Consider the following 14,227-nt stretch of genomic DNA (forward strand, 5'->3'; position numbering starts at 1 on the left):
TATAATCCTCTGCCTTCCTCCATCATTATAGTTGTATGCAGTTGAAACTATCTGTTTATGTAGCTGTGGACCACCTTTACTCTTGTCTGTAATCTTAGAGCTTCACCAAGGGCCCACCAGTGTTGTTCAGTAAATGATTATGTGATACTGTATCAATTTTGGAGGTGAAGAAATGAAGTTACATGACTTATCCAGTGCCATACAACTAATAAGATCCAGGTTTCAGTACAGGACTGTTTGACTTTGCAACCTCTTTGGCTAGGTGGAGCTTCCTTAGCGAGACATAGGGACAGCCTCCTTTACCATCTTTAGAGTCTGCCTTCCAGACTTGGATGTGACTGTGCATCCTTAGACTGTCCCACTATTCAGTTGCCTACCTTGGGCTATGGTGGGGCATGCTCGGAACTAACCACAGAAACGAGAAAGAGTGAAAATAGTGCAGCTCAGCCCAGACACTCACACACCATAAACCTACGCTGCTGAAAGCTGTGAAAGTTTCTGTTTGGAGTATCTGAGTGATTCTTCATGTTTCGGGAGAATACCACATTATAATGTTCTCATCCAGTTCTTCAAAGGGTAATTAATATACGACCGGGCATGGTGGCTCGCACCTGTAACCCCAGCACTTTGGAAGGCTGAGGCAGGCAGATCACTTGAAGTCAGGAGTTTGAGACCAGCCTGGCCAACATGGTAAAACCCCATCCTAATTAGCTGGACGTGGTGGCACATGCTTGTAATCCCAGCTACGTGGGACATTGAGGTGGGATTGATAGCTTAAACCTAAGAGGTGGAGGTTGAACCTAGGAGCTGAGATTCGCCACTGCTCTCCAGCCTGGGTGACAGAGAGCGACTTCATTTCAAAAAAAAAAGGCAGAGGGAGGTGATACCCTAGCCAGAAGAATGTCAACATCTTGATCTCATTTTTGTAGCAAGGTGTATTTTAGTACATCAAGGGACTTATTTGTGAAAGGAATCTCTTTTTTAATGGATTTTGGAAATTTTCTGGTCCAGCAATTAAGAAATTCTGGCACCATTGCCTCTGACCTTTTAATTCTGAGGATCATTCTCTGGCGGTTAGTCAGAGGCCTTTGCTCTGTCTTGAAGTTCTTTCATTTGAGAGCACCTGGAGAATCTCGCCAGATAGTTAGAGCTTGGGTATGGTCAAGGATGCATTTACGAAAAAACACCAAGGATGGGGTCTCCTCTCTCTAGAGAATGCAGACAGCCACATCTGATTAGAGCAGATCTTGTCCCCCTCTATCATGATGATTTTATTCCACTTTATGATAAAATTAGCAGAGAAGACTGCCTCTTCAGTTCTGTCACTCACTAACTTGGACCCTGTGCCTTGTAAGCCTGTTGGTTACAAGTCATAGGAATCCTACCCAGCATGTTGGTGTAAGCAAAATAGAGCCTTTATTCAGCTCTCAGAACTGGAAGTCCTTACGGGACTTAGATGGCTCTGCCATAGCCCTTTGCCCTTGCTTCACTTTGTCTCTCGGCCTCATCGCCTTGGGGACCTGACCATAGACAGTTTCCACCTTACTGCCTCCTCCCTCCACAATATATAAGATTTTAAGGAAGGATTGTCCTCTGTTTGTCATGGCTTAGGTCACAGATTTCTCCCCAGGTCCATTGTTGCCAGGAGTTGGGTGTGATTGGCAGCTCCTCTGAACTAGAGAGAATAGGAGACCGGGATTGCTGTTCCACCAACAGGTGTGGGGCACACACGGTGGCTAGCACCCCCATAAGTCATTCATTTCCAGTAGGCCCTCAGGAAATTTATTTAACAAGGTTGGAGGGAATTGACCCAAAATAATCAATTGTTAATAAATCCTCTGTTCTTTTAGTAGCTACCTTCATGTTGTTATTTCTGTATCCTGGGTTTGTAACCCTTACACTTTTTCCAAGTGTCTGAAGTCTTCTGAAAATGTGTATATTTTTAAATTAGTACAATTTTTTAGATATTTTAAGTCTTCAGTTTTGTTTGGTTTTCTGCCAGAGAACTGACAGAATTGACTTTGTAATCACTGTCATGTGAAAGAGTGGATTAGATACATTTCTTCTTTCAGCAAACACCTGTTGAGCAGATCCTACATCCAGGCAGTGTAAGGTGGAGGGGGCAGGGATTAGGCTACCCGTGAGTCAGGGTTGCAGCCCTGAGGGGCTTCCAGTAATGAGTCAGTCAATCTGTGAAAAGATAAATTATAGAACAACACAATTTGTGTGCCTACAAAGTGGCTGCCAGGCACTGCTTGGTTTGTGTTATTTGAAGTGACAGTATCTGCCCAAAGAAAAGCGATTGGCATCATTGATACTGAACTATTTTTGCCTGATAATAACCAGGCAGAATGGGTGACTTTTAAAATCATACCATGGGGTGAAATGGAAAAGAGGAGGGCTTAGGATTGAGTGAAGATACCATACCACAGGGACCTTGCCTGGGCCAAAAAGTCACAGGAAGCTTAGCAGCTAGGAGATCCTGACTGCCTTGTTAGAAAATCACGCCTGATCTGGCATCTGTGTGGTTTCTAATAACCTTAGTATGAGTGTTTTCAGTCCTGTCACCTTGCCCCAACTCAAAAGATGTTGTTACCACTTGCTAGCAGCATTGGTTTGTGGAGCTGGGTAGAAGTGTAGTATGGGGCAGGAAAGGGGTGGGGATGTTGCCCTCTTGGGAACCTCCTATTGTGGCCACAAATGGAAGAACCCAGGTTGGAATCAGGAGGGGTGGGGGCCTGGGTAGATTTTTAAACCCCTTCATTCTAGGCATTGTTTCTTCACATAACATAATAGGTGTTGCATACTTCATATTCCTAACCTCTAAACTTTTAGAGGGCCAATATTTCATTTTTTTATCTTTGTATTCCTGTTGCCTCATTCATAGTAAATAGTCAATAGAAGATAATGGATCACTTGAAGACTTTGTGGAGACTCATCTGATAGCCATTAGCAATGATTCTGGGTCAGGCACAGAGGCTGATGCCTGTAATGCAAGCACTTTGGGAATCTGAGACAAGAGGATCGCTTGAGGCCAGGAGTTTGAGACCAGCCTGTGCAACATAGTAGATCCCTATCTGTACAAAAAATTTAAAAAATTACCCAGGCATGGTGGTATGTACCTGTAGTCCCAGCTCCTTGGGAGGCGGAGGCAAGAGGATTGCTTGAACCCAGGAGTTTGAGGTTGCAGTGAGCCATGATCACGCCACTGCATTCCAGCCTGGGTAACAGAGTGAGACCCTGTCTGTTTAAAAAAAAGAAAAAGAAAGAAAGAAAGAAAAAAAATTCCATTTCTTAAAAGAGACTCTTCTCTGATGTTGTAGTAGAGATCAATGCTTTATCTCCTTCATAGCACTTCCCTCAAGCACTGTTTCATTTGTCTCTTTGCCTGTCTCCCAGGACTAGAATGTTTGCTTCACAGGAGGGCTAGGATTGTAGTATACCCTTAGTGCCCAACAAAATTGGGTTTTCACAGACATTTGCTGAAGGAAAGAAGAAAGAAAGAGGGAGAGGAAGAAACAACAGCAGCTTTCAAAACTTCCTCTGTGACACAAGTTAGGCCTTGAGGAGAATGCAGAGGATACAACACCTTTACTTATGAATGAGCTGGTTTTGTCTGACTAGATTATGAAGAGCCAGAGGTATGATCTTTGTCTTTTCCCACTTCCCCAGTACGTATCACTGTGCCTCCACACAATAAGATCTGAGTAAAGATTAGCTGAAAAAAGCCGAGGAAGATGGGGAGAGATTTAAAATTTAGTCAGAGTTAAGAGAGGAACCCTGTAAATCTGGAGAGAACAATGCTAAATTTGTTTGTGGTTTCCAAACAGCTCCAAGATTTCTTGAATTTGGAATGACTGTTATGTAGTGAGTATACAATACCTAAGTGCAAAGAGAATGGTATCAACTATTGAATTGTCAACCTGATAAAGTTATCTCAAGCCACAGAGCACAACCTGTACATTTCAGAGTCCTTATCAATTTGCATAAAGACTTGGGCTTTAGCTTTGCCAGATTGAGCATCACTTGCAAAGATATTTGGAACATCACTTAAGAAAAATGTAAACTGTTGAATTTCAGAAAAGTGAGTTGTGCCAATTCACAATTTGGTGAGGATGCCATCTGACCTGACAGTAGTATATGGGGATAAAAGTGGGAGGTGTTGGATTTTGTTCACATCTCCTAAATGTTAAGTGCATTCTGAGCAGGGACATCATATTACTCACTGTGGAACCCAAAGCAAAGCCTTAGACTCAGTAAGGTTTTATAACTGGGTTTTTAGAAATTCATGGAATTTCATTAGTGGGTTTTAAAAATATTGAAAAGAGCATTCATGTATTTAGTTTCATTTTCGGAAGCTGAATGTAGATCAGGGAAAGTGGATGATCGCCATCATTAGGAGTGCTTCAGAAGTTTACTTATAAACTAGCATATATCCAAAGGATAACAGCCAAGGTGGTGAGAGGTGTCAACATTTTGTGATAGAAAGGACAAGTGGAAGGGCTGTGGACACTTAGTTGAACTGTTATCTGAAAGAGTGATTACTCTGTTGCTTTAGGGGGGAAAAAACATGTTTGTGTGTATATGGTATATGTGCATTGGAAGAGGGTATATTTGAATAAGTCTTTACAGATACAGTTCGGGTGTCTGTTTTCGCTGGCTTTTGTTTATGGTAGTTTGACTTGTGTACTTTTGATTTTTGACTGTGAGGCCATATTCCTTGGAAATTTATCTGTAGGAACTATTTGAGGCCTAGGATTGAAACTCTGTTCTTTCAGCGAAGATCTGCTTTTGCTTCTGCCAAACACCTGGGGATACTTCAGCCCAAGTCCATTTTAAACCTAGTTCTTACTCATGGTTTTTTTTGGACCAAAGTGGTGTTGAATTAGGATTGCAGGACTGCATGAGGGCCAATCTGTTGTTGTAAAGTCTCATTGTGGAATTTTTTCCCCTCTTACAGCTGTATCAGGATTTGTGTGGGGCAGTTATTACTGAATTGTAAAAATCAGAGTTTGTGAACATCGGTTTTGGCAAATACCCTCAGGGAAGAAAGCCAGCTTCAGGGGGTACACATACATTCCTGGATTTTCACTTTCACTTATCTTTTGGCCTTCTGGAATTTTCTGGAATTTAACATTCTTGCTAGTTCTTAGATTGAAAAACATTTTTAAAATAAATATTTCACATAGGCTGTTTACTTGTCTTTATTTATTTATTTATTTGAGACAGGCTGTTGCCCAGGCTGGAATGTAGTGGCACGATCTTGGCTAACTGTGACCTCCACCTCCTGGGTTCAAGTGATTCTCGTGCCTCAACCTCCCAAGTAGCTGGGATTACAGGTGCATGCCACTATGCCTGGCTAATTTTGTATTTTTAGTAGAGATGGAGCTTCACCATGTTGGTTAGGCTAGTCTTGAACTCCTGACCTCAAGTGAGCCACCCACTTTGGCCTCTTAAAGTGCTGGGATTACAGGCGTGAGCCATTGCACCCAGCCTACTTGTCTTTAATTGAATGGTCTGTCAAGGTACCAAAAACTGAAGTCCCATCTATTTAGTGTAGAGAACTCCTCGTACCATATGAGATAGGAATTCTTTATTATTGTCAGCTTACTGACCATATTTTGGTGGGGTAGGGAGATGATATGGGAGAGAACCCTGTATTAGAAAGATGATTGATGTGTAAATAACCTTTTGGGTCTCTTTCAATTATAAAAGTATATAGTTTTAGCCAAAATAATCATTTTTTGCTTCTCTTGAGAATTTACCATTTTGAACTAGACTAATATTATTCAGTGACATTTAAATCTGTTTCCTCTAAAAATAGAAGTTGTGGATATCTGTCAGTTATTAGAAAACACTGAATTTACACTAGAAGTCATCTTAATCCACAATGTGGCTTTGAAAGCACGTTCTTAATCTGAAAATATTGAACAAATCAGATTGGCACTTTAGCCCTCACTCCAGTGTAAACACAAATGGATTATTTGTAGATGGTTGATATTCTTTGACAGATGTTGCATTTTGGAAGTAGAAATCTGTTAGGATGCACTAGGATTTAATTTTTTTCTGTCAAGGATTTAGTATAAAGCCCCTTTTCCTCTTCTCCTTCTGTCTGACCTTGTCTCATCATTCAGAATCCACCTTGGTCATCTTGTTTTCTTTTTCATCATATCTCTCAGTGAATGAACTATCGGATGAGACCTGCTCTTTTATGGACCTGTTCCTGTCTTCATCAGTCTGAGTTCTCTTGGCTTTGAGAAACAAAAAATTTAGATTGCTTGATAAAAAGTATGTTTGAAAAATAGAACAGTCAGCTTACTGTTTACTAGGTTAGGAACTCTCATTTAAGTTCTGTAATAAATTGTTTTATCTGTCTAAAAATAACATCCCATTAAACAAAAGCAGCTTCCCATAGCACTGTCTCTAGACTCAAAGGCAAACAGAGGAACTTACAAGTTTATACGTACTGTGTGCCTGTAAATGTGCATTTACAGGACTCCACACAGCACTAAGAATTATTATCTACCAATAAGAGAAAGTATTTTGAAAGCCCATGTTTCCTTGGAACATATACTATTATAACAGATGTGATAGAGGTACATATAGAGACTTCAGGATTTTTTCTGTGCACTGCGAGCATTTTCTCTCTGTTCATATGGTTGTCTGAATCAGGGGTCTAGTAAAGGAGTAGAATCAGAACTTTTTCCTCTCAGGGTTGTGTAAATCATGGCTGGCCACTTGGTGAGCACACTCCATTGACTGTCCCAGTTCATGGGTGGATTACTAGGTGAGCCATGCTCTTTAGATTAAAGTGGCAGTTCTCAAAATTTTCTAATAGTTTTAGGACCCAGTTAAAGACTCTTAAAAAAAAAACTGAGGACTCAATAGCTTATATTCATTTACAGTAACTTACATATCCATTTATAATAGCTTATGTATTAATTCATACACAATTGCTTATGTATTAATTTACAAATAATGAGCACATTACATGTTAACATCAGAGCAGTGATATCACATGTCATGTAACATCTGGAAGATTTCACTGTATAATCATGAGAATGAGAGTGAAAAGGCAAATAACATCTTAGTAGTAGTATGAAAAGATGTTTGGCCTCTCAGACCTTCTGACAGGGTTTTGAGGGAACATGTGGCTCAAAAATTCAGACTTAGATAGGTGTCTGTCACGGGAATAATCTTTCCGCATATCAAGATAGCTGCCGATTATCCTGCAAGAAGAATTCTTGTAAGTGAAGTTTGAAGGTCGTAGTTTTTTTTTCTTTTCTTTTCTTTTTTTTTTTTTTGAGACAGAGTTTCGCTCTTGTTACCCAGGCTGGAGTGCAATGGCGCGATCTTGGCTCACCGCAACCTCCGCCTCCTGGGCTCAGGCAATTCTCCTGCCTCAACCTCCTGAGTAGCTGGAATTAGAGGCACGCACCACCATGCCCAGCTAATTTCTTGTATTTTTAGTAGAGACGGGGTTTCACCATGTTGACCCGGATGGTCTCGATCTCTTGACCTCGTGATCCACCTGCCTCGGCCTCCCAAAGTGCTGGGATTACAGGCTTGAGCCACCGTGCCCGGCCCTGAGGGTCGTAGTTTTAAAACAAAGCTGTATGTGTGCCACATACACTAATACGAGAGCATGGAAGCTAGGTGGGGAATGCAGTTTTTATTCTCATAGGACTTTGGCCATAAAAGCAGTTTATGAGCAAGAAAACTCGCTAAGAGTCAGAGACATCACCCAATCTAGGCCACAGTTGCAGAACATAATTGAATGAGTTTACTCAGCCCCTGCACACTGGAGGAAGTCTGGAAGGTGAGCGATGCGTGAATCCACTGGAGCCTGCCCACGTCTCAGTCTCGAAGCCTGACAGGCCTCTGGAGGAAGTCAGGATACTCAAGCATAATCCTGACATCAAACATAGAGACAGGTATGGGGAAATTAGTTCTGTTTCAGATATCAGTAAAGCACAAATGGAAGGCTAATGTAATTCTGCTAGTAAAGCAGAATGCTCTGAGGATATCCTTATGACACATTGGAAGTCAAAGTCAAGGAATCTAAGCTGGGTGTTAAACCCCAAAGCTAAAATTAACTGTAAGAAAAAAGCTATTAAATGTATAACGTACAAAAGTGGCCAAATTAATAACATAGTTCAGGGCAATACAGTCAAAGTAGAGGAGATGTAGTTAATTGTAATTCTGTTTCTGGTAAGTGATTTAGAGTGGGAGTGGTCTTTCCTCTTTCCCCATCCTTTTTTAATATTCTCAAATAATTTTCGGAAATGGTTTGGCCTTCTCTATGCTACAAGTTGTGAATATCTTGATATGTCCAAAATTAATTTTAAAAAGTTAATTCTAATTCCCAGAAATCCTGACAGCTAAAATAATGTTGGCATTTTACAAATTCCCAGATTTTAAGGCTAAATGTGTTGTAACACGAAATGCTTAGTATTTCTATTTCCTTTATGGCCTACCAGCCCACGAGATAGAAAATGATGTTTCTTACCATTTTATACAGCCATATCCTGCTGATTGTTTTGTAACTCCAGAGTTGTTAAGTAGCAGAAGAACTCGTCATCCATTAATAGTACTGCTGAATTATTCAGAGAAATCCTTAACCAGAATAAGTGGTTATGGCCATCCAATTTCTCCTCCTTCTCACTTTCCCACTCATTTTTCCTTTGGTTAAATATCTCAGACTTTCAAGCCCAGGATCACTGTCAAAACATGCAGGAAAAGTCAAATATTCAAATAGTTTCGTTGCACATGAGTTTTGAATCAATGATTAGCTTGGAATTCGGGTACTTACTAGAAAAAAAGGAGATGTTTTATTGTTGATGTTTGACTGTTTAATAAAGCTATCTATAATCATCCAAGAAGTATTATAATTGCACTTACTGCAAAAAGTTCTACCTTTTAATTTATCTTTCCTGGAGTTCCTCGCAGGAGTCTTGAGGCAGGTGTTTGTATTCAGTATGTACACCAAGCTGCTTGCTACTTTGCATGGTTTTTCTGTAATGGCCGTTTGCCCTCCTGGAAAATGTCACATTCACTTTATCAGCTTGTTCAGAGATCTGTCTCACACTCACTTCTAGTCCTGAGAATCCTTCTCCATCCCCTTCTCTCTTAGACAGTTGCAGAACTTTTCCTATGTGACCTCTCTCAACACCCTTAATCCATTTCCAGTCAATCCCCTGTTAACTCTAGAACATCAAAAATAGGAAGTGACTAAAAGGGAGTGGGCCAGTTGATGGAAAATATGTTGGGGGATTTTTTTATTATAAGTGCTGCTGAATGGCTAGACTTTTAACCATATTTTTATAATATTTTGATCACGGTGAATCAATTCATTATTCTTGATAACTCCAGAATGGTCTTATGAACATATTACTATCACCATGTTATTCCCCTGTTTAAGACTTTTTGATGATACCTTATTGCCTATATAATATTGACATAACCACAGTTATGTCCCTGTGCTTTTTTACACATGCTGTTTCCTCTGCCCAGTATGCAGGTTCTGTTGATAGGGATTTGGTCACTGTGTCAGAATCTCTTCTCTACACCAGAGTTTTGAACAGGCCTCTATAGATGGCCTTGCTTGGTGTGACAGGCTTCCCAACAGTGCTTTACCCAGATTGAACAGGTCTTGATTGCGTGAACCAAGGTGAACTAATTAAATTCTTTGGATTTGCCCTCCCTTTTTTCCACAGCAGTCTGAGCTATCAGCTGAAGAAAGTCCAGAAAAATTAGGAACCTCCCAGCTACATCGTCTCAAAGTCATTTCCTTAAACAAACAGATTGTACAGAAGACCAAACATCTTGAAGAGGTCAGTGTTTTCTTTTCATAAGTTTATTCAAGATCTTCATGGTAGATTGGTTAAAAGAGATTCCAGAACAGGGGTTGGCATACTATGGTGCTCGGGGCAATCCAGCTGCCACCTGTTTTTGTAAATAAAGTTTTATTACAGCATATGTACCTCCATTTGTTAACATATTTTCTGTGATTGCTTTCAGGCTACAATGGCTGAGTTTAGTAGTTGCAGAAGACAATAAGACCTACAAAACCTAAAATATTTACTATCTGGCCCTTTGCAGAAAAGGTTTGCTAACTTCTGTTATAGGAAAAGATCACAGAGTAAGAATAGCATTAGTTCACAGATATTTACTGAGCAATACTGTGTGCGAAGCACTGAACTAAGTTAGTGGGATGAGTGAAGAACAAGTTATGATCCTTGCTGTCAAGGATCTAAAGATCTAATGAGAAGACATCACACTCATCATCACTTAATTACAGGTGTGATAAATGCTTAAAGGAGAAGTCGAGGAAGCTGGGAGAGTGACTAATAGGGAGACCTGCCCTAGCCTCAGGTCACAGAGTTCTGAGACTGGAAAGATGAGTGGGCATTTCTGAGCAGGAAGTCTGTATGGGCTATGTGGACTTATAGAACAACGTGAACGAAGACCAGAGGAGGAGGGAATGGTCTTGGCCAATCTGTTTTGTGGCCAGAGAGTCATAAACGAGACAGTTGGTTGGCAGTGTCTGATTGAACAGGACCACCCAGGCCATGTTAAGGACAATGGAAGCCACCAAAGGGTTTAAATAGGGGAGTGGCATGATCAGAACTGCATATTGTAAAGACAATTCTGTTTGCTTCAGGAGCATGAATTAACTGGACTTGAGTGAGAAGGAATTCAGGGAGAACTGATAGGAGGCTGATGCAGTAGTCCACATATGGACTGTTACTATTTATGGCAGGGAAATGGAGCAAACTTGATCTTTTAGAGAGCTGTAGGAGATAGTGTTCCGTAATACCTGGTGATGGATGGGACTGTTCTGGAAAGACCTACATATATTTGTTCTAAAAAGTAGACCTAAGAGGAAGCTGGGAAGTTTGACTCGGGAACAGTCATTGGACGATAAAAAGTTATGTGCTGCAGTTGCATTCGCAATAGATTAGTTTAGAAACATACACGTAGCAAAAGATTAAGAGAATGAATATGGGCTGGGGGCGGTGGCTCATGCCTGTAATCCCAACACTTTGGGAGGCCGAGGTAAGCAGATCACCTGAGGTTGGGAGTTTGACCAGCCTGACCAACATGGAGAAACCCCATCACTACTAAAAATACAAAATTAGCCAGGCATGGTAGCATATGGCTGTAATCCCAGCTACTCCACCAGCTGAGGTAGGAGGATCACTTGAACCAAGGAGGCGGAAGTTGTGGTGAGCCAAGATCGTGCCATTGTGCTCCAGCCTGGGCAACAAGAGCAGACTCCACCATTGCACTCCAGCCTGAGCAACGAGTGAAACTCCATCTCAAAAAAAAAAGAAAAGAATGAATATGGCTTTCTAAAGAACAATTCACCAGTAGTTACTGTAACCGTTAGTTTTCTAAAAATGGGTACCAGTTGGCATTTTGCATTTTGAGCTTGTTATTTTTTATTCCTTCAAGTCTCACGTATTTAAAAGATATTAACATATCAAATGGTCTTGCTCAATCATTTGTTTGTTTGAATTTGTTCTACCGTAGCTGAACAAACAATACATTGGCTTTGCTAAATGTACTGGATCAAAGAAGGATGAAAAGATAGCCTGTGATTTGGTTTCTGTTCCGTTATTTGTTTAGACATTTTAGTGAGTTCTCAAATCAGACAGTATCATCTCTACTGCTGACCCCTGCTGGTGATATAAGAATGGTTCAGAAAGAACTCATCACAGAATCAGAAGGAGCAGGAGTTAAGGATGAGGCTTCCTTATTATGTTGTCTTTATTTCTGAAGGAAGATAGTTTTGAGGTTATTGTGGACTCCAAGAGCCAGAGTATCCCAACAGGAATGGATATTTGCTTCTACCTCCTGTCTAAACCTGGGGAGAAGAAATGGTAAGCCTCAACACAAATAGCAGTCTTGACACATTCTTGGTCCAGCTAACAGGACAATCCTCCCTGACGCTTGAGTCTGTTTTGCAGTTGGTTCAGAACACGTTTACCCAGAGGCTACTATTTTTCAAGCATACTGCCTAACATAGCAGGCTCTCAATAAAAGACAACAATCATTATTGCTATATTTAATGTAATTGAAGATAATGATCAGCACATGCAATAATCCCTGGCCATGTAGTTAGGCCAACTAGATAAGAAAAATAAGGTAGGGAGGGGAGAGACTTGCTCAGAGTCTGTGTTTCATGTGTGTGTGTGTGTGTATGTGTGTGTGTGTGTGTGTGTGTGCGCGCGCGCGCGCGAGCACGCATGCGCACGCACAGATATACTAAACACATTACATCAGTTTCTTGTTTTTTTTATTTTTTTGAGTTGGAGTCTTGCTCACCCAGGCTGGAGTGCAATGGTGCAATCTCGGCTCACTGCAACCTCCGCCTCACTCAAGATGAGATTTGGGTAGGGAATCAGCCAAACCATGTCATGGTCCAATAAGGGAATATGCTACAAAGGAATAGAAATGGAGGGTAGCTGGTAGGTAGCTGAGAAGAAACCTGAGAGTGATGAAAGATCCAGAGAGGTGGTGTTAACCAGCAGGTGAATTTTCAGGTTAAGTGTAGGGGTTAATTATAATGAAGAAAATAGAGATAAGAGAATCCTGGAGGACTCCAGCAAGATAAAAGCTAAGCTAAGCTACTGGGATACTTCCGGTTTAAGAAAAGATGGTCAGATGAAGAATTAAAGAGAGTTCTTGTTAGTTAAATTAATTAAAGAAAGAGATGAGCCTTTCCTTCTTAGCAAGCTCCTACTTCCCTGCAAAGATCCATCTGGTGATAAGTCAAGACCACAAGAACACCACCATGCCTGGCTAATTTTTTTTATATGTCTTTGTAGAGACAGAGTCTTACTTTGTTGCCCAGGCTGAGCCTCTTTATAAGGTCACTCATCTCATTCAGAAGGCTAGAGCCCTCATGACTTCCCTCTTGAAACTGTCATATTGGGTATGAGGTTCTAAGATATGAATTTGGGGCAGACACTAACATTACAAAAATAGCAAGTATCAACAGTTACATCACTGGGATTTCAAGAGAAAACTAAACTTTCTCCTGAAGTACCCTTATACTACCAGTTACACAAACAGGTTAATAGAAGTTGTCATTGCATGAATGAAAAGGGAGACACCAGAATCTACCTGCTTCTCTCTCCTTTATCACTTTGCTCCCAGCTTGAGTTGGCTTCTTGATGGGCCTTGTTGGAATTATAACCATTTATCAGTTATAAAGACTGATAACTAGATGGGAGTAACAATTTCTAATACGCTATTTTAGCAAGGGAAAGGAAATTGACTTTTTCAAGATGTGAGTTTACAGTTCTATAACTTGGAACAATAAAGGTAATTTATTTTCATTCTCTTAGTGTTGAAGTCCTGAATCCTATCTTTTATGTGGCATCATTTGCCAACCAGTCCTATTCTATGCTAGAATCTCAAGTGCTGAAATGCTGTTCGTATTCTGCAAACAGGCAAGTTGGTAACTACATAGAGCCCCACTGAAAAGTCAGAGGGAGTTGAATTTGGATCTAGGCCTCATCAGTTATCAGCTATGGGACTTTAGTCAAGTGACTTAACCTGTCTGAGTCTTTATTTCCTCACCTGTAAAATAATAAAAATGTCTTTTTTTGCTGAATAAAAGGATTCAGTAATACGATTTATGCAAAGTGCCTAGTACATTGGCTGACATGTACTTGGTGCTAATTAAATATGAGGGTTTTTTTCTTCATTTGTTGTTGGCAACACTTCTACAATTTCCACATTTGCTCAGTTTAAATCTTTCTGAGCTTTCATTTTCTCATCTGTGAAATGCATTTCTGTGTTGTCGTAAGGATCAAATGAGAGCATGTCTTTTATCTTTCATTTACAGCTGCGAGCAAGTCACTCCAGCCTACAAGCCAGATACAATGAAGCCAAGAAAACACTGACAGAGGTGAGCAGATGGGTTCTCCTTCTTCTGTCAAGAACAGGCATCCCCAAACTTTTTACACAGGGGGCCAGTTCACTGTCCCTCAGACCGTTGGAGGGCCGCCACATACTGTGCTCCTCTCACTGACCACCAATGAAAGAGGTGCCCCTTCCTGAAGTGCGGCGGGGAGGCCGGATAAATGGCCTCAGGGGGCCGCAGTTTGGGGACACCTGGTCAAGAATTATTTTTGGCCTGCACCACCAATGGAATGACTTGTTTCATCTGTCTCTCTGGGGGACGCATGATCCTGTTCTCAGAAACTGCAGTCAG

At 40.8% G+C, this 14,227-nt stretch overlaps 1 protein-coding gene across 2 annotated transcripts in view; it reads left to right on the plus strand.

Annotated features, from left to right (window-relative positions):
* Positions 1–14,227, plus strand: part of CCDC93 (CCC complex scaffolding subunit CCDC93) — a 90,315-nt gene that overhangs the window by 44,124 nt on the left and 31,964 nt on the right. Inside the window, exons 12-13 of one of the 2 annotated variants that reach the window (XM_003931540.4) lie at positions 9,717–9,833; positions 13,859–13,921. In XM_003931540.4, coding sequence (XP_003931589.3) covers positions 9,717–9,833; positions 13,859–13,921 — 180 coding nt within the window. The remainder of the gene's footprint in view (positions 1–9,716; positions 9,834–13,858; positions 13,922–14,227) is intronic. The other variant, XM_010342156.3, reaches the window with a different exon arrangement.

The sequence above is a fragment of the Saimiri boliviensis genome, chromosome 5, assembly GCF_048565385.1.
Source record: "Saimiri boliviensis isolate mSaiBol1 chromosome 5, mSaiBol1.pri, whole genome shotgun sequence".
Lineage (NCBI taxonomy): Eukaryota > Metazoa > Chordata > Mammalia > Primates > Cebidae > Saimiri > Saimiri boliviensis.